General features: G+C 38.8%; 2 protein-coding genes across 2 annotated transcripts in view; one reads left to right on the top strand and one right to left on the bottom strand.

Annotated features, from left to right (window-relative positions):
- The window catches only part of LOC104725562 (F-box protein At5g50450-like), a 2,035-nt gene extending 954 nt beyond the window's left edge, over positions 1-1,081 (top strand). Inside the window, exons 2-3 of the mRNA XM_010444235.2 lie at positions 1-117; positions 191-1,081. The exon at positions 1-117 is cut by the window's left edge and continues 1 nt beyond it. Coding sequence (XP_010442537.1) covers positions 1-117; positions 191-910 — 837 coding nt within the window. The 3' untranslated portion in view covers positions 911-1,081. The remainder of the gene's footprint in view (positions 118-190) is intronic.
- LOC109127502 lies at positions 3,026-3,841 on the bottom strand. Its single transcript, XM_019232381.1, has 2 exons — positions 3,474-3,841; positions 3,026-3,375 (listed from the first exon to the last, which is right to left on the bottom strand). Exons 1-2 carry the CDS (start codon positions 3,668-3,670, stop codon positions 3,330-3,332), a joined length of 243 nt encoding a protein of 80 aa, XP_019087926.1. The 5' UTR covers positions 3,671-3,841; the 3' UTR covers positions 3,026-3,329.

The raw sequence follows: 7,206 nt of genomic DNA, 5'->3' as shown, positions 1-7,206 counted from the left end.
AAAGCCGGTACTCAAACCTTAGCCGTCACGGCGGAGAAATGGTCCGACTCTGCTCACGCTTTCCTCAAACTCTGCGCTAATGCCGGAAACGCCGACGCTTGCTACGCTCTCGGAATGGTTCGTTCTCGTGATCACTCCTTCGAAATCTCCGTTTTATGAAATCTAAATTTTGATTTTGTTTTCTCTTCAGATCCGATTTTACTGTCTTCAAAACCATGGGAGCGGCGCGTCGTTTATGGCTAAAGCGGCGATTCAATCTCACGCGCCGGCGCTTTATGCTTTAGCGGTGATTCAGTTCAACGGAAGCGGCGGTTCAAAAACCGATAAAAATCTACGCGCCGGGGTAGCTCTCTGCGCTCGTTCCGCTTACGTAGGCTACGTCGATGCGCTTCGTGAGCTCGGTCACTGTCTCCAAGACGGTTACGGCGTCCCTCGTAACGTCTCTGAAGGTCGCAGGTTTTTGATTCAAGCCAACGCGCGTGAGTTCGCGTGTTCTCTACGCTCTTACATCTCTCTCAAATCCGACGAGGAAGAAGACGAGGAGATGTTGTTGACCGATCTGAGCGCGGTTCCGGTTCATGAGATTCATCCGGTTAACCGGTTTTTGAAAGATTGGTTTGGTCCGGGTCGTGTTGGTTTAGCGGAAGGGTTGAGGATGTGTTCGCATGACGGTTGCGGGAGGCCCGAGACTCGTGCTCATGAGTTTAGGAGGTGCTCTGTTTGCGGGAAGGTTAATTATTGTTCGCGTGGATGTCAAGCGTTGGATTGGAGAGTTAAGCATAAGATGGAATGTACGCCGTTGGATCTTTGGGTTGCGGCGGCGGCGGCTGTGGCGATGGATGAGATTGGTGGCGACGGTGAAGCGGTGGTCATTGGTGATGATGCTGATGATAATCATGCGGAGCGGTAACAGTCTCTCTTTGACCGTTGAGTTTTTTTTTTTCTTTTTTTGGGAATCCTTTTAAGCTTTTTTTTTTTCTGTTTTTAGTTTTTTCTCTTTTATTAACTAAATTAGTTTGGACTAATGGCGTTTCTGAATTCCCTAATACTGACATGACATGTTACTTTTAACAATATGGTATATTTTAATTTGCATATTCCGATATAAACAACTAAACAAGAGAGCATAATGAGCATATAGGCGTAAAAAAATAACTAAAATCTTCAAATTCGACATAGATACCCCCAATGCCAAAATAATGCAATTTGATATTTTCATTTAACCCAGAAAGTAACAATAAGACAAGAGGCTCCAAGACTTTTAAACTACGGACTCTTTGTAAGAATAGCACGAGAAAGCAATGAAGAGCAAAAGTTTAACATGAGCGGGCATTTGAACCAAACCAAATTGGCGGAATCGTAAAAACCTAAACAAAGATTGGCCAATTCGATTTGGTTTCGGTTTTGAGCTTAACAAAGCCAATCTTTAAGAGGAAGCATAGAAATCTGGTAACCGGTTCAGTTCGGAACCACCAAACCGAACTTACTATAATATGGTGGAATAAAATAAAAAAAGAACCCACCACAAGACATCATTGTTCAATGAACTACTAGGGGCCTCACGAACAGAGTTGTCCTCAGGTTCGCATGGTCCTTCAGAGACGTTAAACCATTCGTCCTGCTCACAGAGGATGTCACAATGAGGGGGATATCTCACAATCTCCAAAACTGAAGAGTTTGATTATGTGATCATATGGTATGTTGCTGTATAGGACGACCTTTTCTTTTACAAGACTGAGTAAGAGGATGATGAAACTGTTTTTTCACAACCTGATTTTGGATTGCCTGCTCCTGAATATGAAGGAGACCATTGGATCGCTACTCAAATCCTTGATGTTGATTGGGGTGTGCCATGTGAAGCCCATCACTTAACTACTCCTACTCTGCAAGTAGTAAGTCTGGACAAATTTCTTCAAACCCTACTACTTTGTTTGTGAATCTGATCTCGATGGTTAATGTTTTGATAATTAATTTGTTGTGGGTCTGTTTCGTAGTATTGTGGCTCCATCAAGCGGCACACAACCGTGCCACCTCAAGCTGCTGCTCCTGCCTTTTTTTTTCTGGCTGTGACTAAAATTACTGACCATAACTCCCCTTGTAGCATGTTTTTGTTTCTGTTGAAACCCTACCTATATATCTCTTCTCTTGCGTCATTTGTGATCTTTCTACTAAATTTATATACATTCCAACATAATTACTCAGTTTCTACTAATCTTACACACACATTACTTGTTTTAGAAGATACCTCATGGTTGCTATGACTACCAAACTCTGCTTCCATTTCCAGTATTGCTATAATTTGTCTGCCAAGATTGTAAGTTTGTCTCACTTTTCAACTTTAAAGAGAGTTTGAGAAAAAGTAACAGCAACACCAGAGACTCTGGTCCAGAGTATCCACGCAATGAAACTATTAAAGATTGTATAATATATATCCTCAGACGCAACACAAAGTATCCGCAAACAAATTCTTCTTGGAACATAAGGAAAAAAACAAAAGTGAGAAATCAAATTACCAGTTAACAAACCCGCGAACAATTTTAGATACTTAAATGTATAAGGGAGAGATCGATCAAGTATCTTTTAGACTTCTCCGTTATTCTCAAACAATTTTGCAAATGAAAAGAGCTAGCTACATGTTTGTTTCCATGCTGTAATCTATAGTTTTCTGAAAGTTTGTATAAAAAAAAAACGTCCATCAAAGTTTTCATAAATTCTTTGTTTGATCGGTATGCAAATTCGCTATTCTTGCATTGATTAAGCTGGTATCTTCTTGAACAAGAGAAGGTAGGATACCCGTAATTGGCCACTCTATTGTTCCACGAAAGCTATTTGTTTGATAGATACTTTTGTTATAACTTCACTTATTTGGAATTAATCGTAGGATATCATTACTTTGTTGCAGTTATGTCAACTGAAATTATCAGAACGAATGAAAATGGGACGAAGCAAGAACAAAAACCTTGCATATATAGTTGAAGCCCTTCCCAGGCTAGATCTATTCTTACAAGTTGGCTTATAAAAATTCCCAACAAGTTCTTGAAGATTTCGCAGATAAAAAACTAATTAAAAGCAAGTAATTATTCTGTATGTACATGACGATCTTTTACAATTCTACAAAATCCAATAAACACTCCTTAGAGGTCTAAACAATGAGCCTGGACTCATTAAAACAGTGTCAAAGTAAGACATTTTTAGAAGAGTACTAGTATCAAACTCTACATTGAAGCATTCACAAACAAGTGCAGGCAATACTATTTCTACAACCAAAAAAGAAAAAAGAAAAAACCAAAAGATCTAAGTAAAACAAAAAACAACAATTTGAGAAGAATCTATGGTTCTCTTGATGTGATCTGATGTTTCCTACTTGGACCTCTCCTGGTACAGATATACACAATCTTGATGTAAAAAAATTACCTCAAAAACAATTTTGTGTAGAGATTGAAATATTTTGATTGCGTAGGTGTTTCACTTACTTGTTTTGTATTGGGCTGTATCGACTCCTTGGGATTTTTCGTAAGCTACCTCCAAGAGACTTCTCCTTCATCTCCTTGCTTATCTGCAAATCTCTCAAATCTCGGAGTCCCTCTGTGTGAAACTTGCTGCTAAAGAAAGCTAATAAAACCAGAAACAGAGCTACTGAGATCGATCTTGATGGATGTAATCTCTTCATTTGTGAATTATTATTCTTTGTTTCTTGAAAAAACTTTTGTGTAGAGAGATGTGTTGATGAGTTAAAAGAGAAAGGAGATAGAGAGAAAGACAAGTTGTAAAGCTTGTTTGCTTTGTATGATATGTATTGGTTCTACGACTTTTTGAGATCTGATCACGTGAACTTAGTTTTTTTTGTTTCGTTTTTCTTCCGAATCATTTATTTCAGATGGTGAGATATTTTTTTTAAATCTTAAATCAACTAATTTGTGGAACATTCACTGATATTGAGTGTCCTCACTTTCACACAAGCACATGTATACACGTTAATGTATGTGTTTACCGTAAGTCCAACTTCATGAGATCGCAAAAGTTTGTAGTTAAAACATGAACAGCTGTGTTTTGTCTCTATGCTAATGCTACGACATCAACATTACTTTATTTCATTTTTTGGTTCTATTACCAAAGCTTTGCAGAGAGAAAAAAGACAGTCAAATATATTGGAACTTAGTAATTTGCATGGGAAAATTGCAAAACAAAATATCATTTATATATAAGAGTTTGATCAAATGTAAAATCTAGTTTTTGATCTAACATTTTGACAATATAACTTTTGAAGCATTATCGCTATTAAATCCGAAAATTGATATAAAATAGTAGTACAACAATTCTTCTTACAATAGTTAGTCAGATGATTATATTTTAAAATATTAATAATAATGTTATAAATCTCTTGTTATTAATTATAGAATCGAATGGAGATTACATATATATAGGGATACTACAAAACTGACTAGACATAGGAATTAGGTAATGGGCCTCGGCCATGGGTCATCCACTCTAGTACATGTAACGGGCCGGTTATGGAAGATCCACTCCAAGTGTTTTACAACACTCCCCCTTGGATGACATAACCGTGTTGATGCTAAGGGATCAGTGCAATACGCTTGGGGGTGCTGCCTCATTAAAACCTTACCAGGAAAACCCAATGGGACAAAACCATGGTGAAGGAAAAAAAGTACAGCACGCATTGCTCCCCCTGTTCTAAGCATCCCTAAAGTCCTTAAGCCTTCGCATTCCAATCTGGTGCATGAACTTCTTGAATGTAGTTGTCGGTAATGCCTTAGTGAAGAGATCGGCTGAGTTGTCACATGATTGAACTTGCACCACTTGAACTTCTCCGGCCTTTTGTAGTTCATGTGTGAAGAAGAACTTGGGTAGGATGTGCTTCGTCCGATCTCCCTTGATGTATCCTTCCTTGAGCTGTGCGATGCAGGCCGTATTGTCTTCGTATATGACCGTTGCTTCCTTATCGTCGATCATACCACAATCTGTCCTAATATGTTGAGTCATTGACCTCAACCAAACACACTCATGTTCGGCTTCATGAATTGCTAGGATCTCCGCATGGTTAGACGAAGTGGCCACAATACTTTGCTTCATAGAACGCCATGAGATCGCCGTACCACCGTGAGTAAAAACATAACCGGTATGGGACCTTGAGTTGTGCGGATCCGATAAGTAACCTGCATCAGCAAAACCAACTAAACNAATGGATCTTTATCCAAGTCAAGGCTCCTCACAACCATTGGGCTGGTCAATGGGTGAGCTTGGTCCATATTAAACCTCTTGAGTACCTTTTCTGTATATGCAATTTGATGCACAAGGATTCCATTATCAATGTACTCAAGCTGCAATCCCAAACAGAACTTAGTTTTACCTAAGTCTTTCATTTCAAATTCTTTCTTGAGATATTCTACTGTTTGGANTAGACGAAGTGGCCACAATACTTTGCTTCATAGAACGCCATGAGATCGCTGTCCCACCGTGAGTAAAAACATAACCGGTCTGGGACCTTGAGTTGTGCGGATCCGATAAGTAATCTGCATCAGCAAAACCAACTAAACCTTCCTTGTTATAGTTAGTATAAAACAAACCAAAGTCTGTCGTCCCTTGTAGGTAACGCAAAACATGTTTAACACCATTCCAGTGCCTTTTAGTCGGACAAGAACTAAATCTTGCTAGGAGGTTCACGGCAAAACATATATCTGGTCTAGTGTGGCTAGCCAAGAACATTAACGCTCCTATAACACTGAGGTATGGCACTTCAGGACCGAGAACTTCTTCATCGGCCTTCTTTGGACCAAATGGATCTTTATCCAAGTCAAGGCTCCTCACAACCATTGGGCTGGTCAATGGGTGAGCTTGGTCCATATTAAACCTCTTGAGTACCTTTTCTGTATATGCCATTTGATGCACAAGGATTCCATTATCAATGTACTCAAGCTGCAATCCCAAACAGAACTTAGTTTTACCTAAGTCTTTCATTTCAAATTCTTTCTTGAGATATTCTACTGTTTGGACAATTTCACCAGAGGTTCCAAGGATGTTTAAATCATCCACATACACTGCTATTATTACAAACCCTTTGTTTGCAAACTTCTTTAATAAATACATGGACTGATTGGGTCATTCTTATAGCCCTCTTTGGCTAGGTACTCACTTAGTCTATTGTACCACATTCGACCACTTTGTTTCAGCCCATAAAGGGATTTGTTCAGCCTTATGCAGTATTGTTCTCGAGAACCACTTTTATCTTTAAGCTCAAAACCCTCTGGTAATCTCATATAAATCTCATTATCCAGTGGACCATATAAGTATGCAATTACAACATCCATTAACCGCAAATCCAGTTTTTTTCTTATAGCGAGACTTATTAGATATCTAAAAGTCGTTGCATCCATCACATGAGAGTATGTCTCCTCATAATCTATTCCTGGTCTTTGAGAGAATCCTTGTGCTACAAGTCGTGCCTTATATCTCACAATTTCATTACTCTCATTTCTCTTCCTTACAAAGACCGACTTATGTCCTACTGGTTTTATATTGAATGGTGTCCTTAAAATAGGACCAAACACATTCCTCATCTTTAAAGAGATTAGAGATTAACTCCACGTCAATGGCCTCTTTCCATTTTAGCCAATCTTTACTTTGAGTGCACTCTAATATAGACGTGGGTTCATGATCCTCATTTATCTCAAGTGCTACCTTATATGCAAATACTTCATCAATGTCAACATTCTTACGGTTCCATTGAATTCCAGACATGATATAATTGATTGAGATCTCATTATTATCAATACCTTCAGGACCTTGAGGTTCAGCGTCCCAAACCTCATTTGGTACCTTAGGATTTGACGCAGCCATGTCTATAATTTCCTTAACCTCGGTTTGATTTGCACCTTTCTTAGATTTCTGAGGGTTCTTATCTTTGGAACCTAATGGTCTACTTCGTTTTAAACGTGGCTTAGACTCTATAGCAACTTGATTGTGTTCCTTTTGAACATCAATACGTATTGGTGCATTACAAGCTGGTATGTACGATTTTGTTACTCTCTTTGGGTCAGTAAAGGAATCTGGCAATTGATTAGCTAGCTTCTGTAAATTAATAATCTTTTGAACCTCTGCATCACATGCTAGAGTTCGAGGATCTTGCCAATTTAAGGATGTTTGATTCCATGTTAGTTCTTTAACCAGCTTGCTTGTCTCTCCACCCAA

This window comes from Camelina sativa, chromosome 11 (genome assembly GCF_000633955.1).
Source record: "Camelina sativa cultivar DH55 chromosome 11, Cs, whole genome shotgun sequence".
NCBI classification, from domain to species: domain Eukaryota; kingdom Viridiplantae; phylum Streptophyta; class Magnoliopsida; order Brassicales; family Brassicaceae; genus Camelina; species Camelina sativa.
This window is presented reverse-complemented; position numbering and strand designations above follow the sequence as displayed.

Excerpts from the sequence above, each read along its gene's own strand:
- LOC109127502 (XM_019232381.1), bottom strand. The coding sequence starts at position 3,670 with ATGAAGAGATTACATCCATCAAGATCGATCTCAGTAGCTCTGTTTCTG. Across the intron at positions 3,376-3,473 it reads TACAGCCCAATACAAAACAA|GAGAGGTCCAAGTAGGAAAC; the intron begins GTAAGTGAAACA and ends TATCTGTACCAG.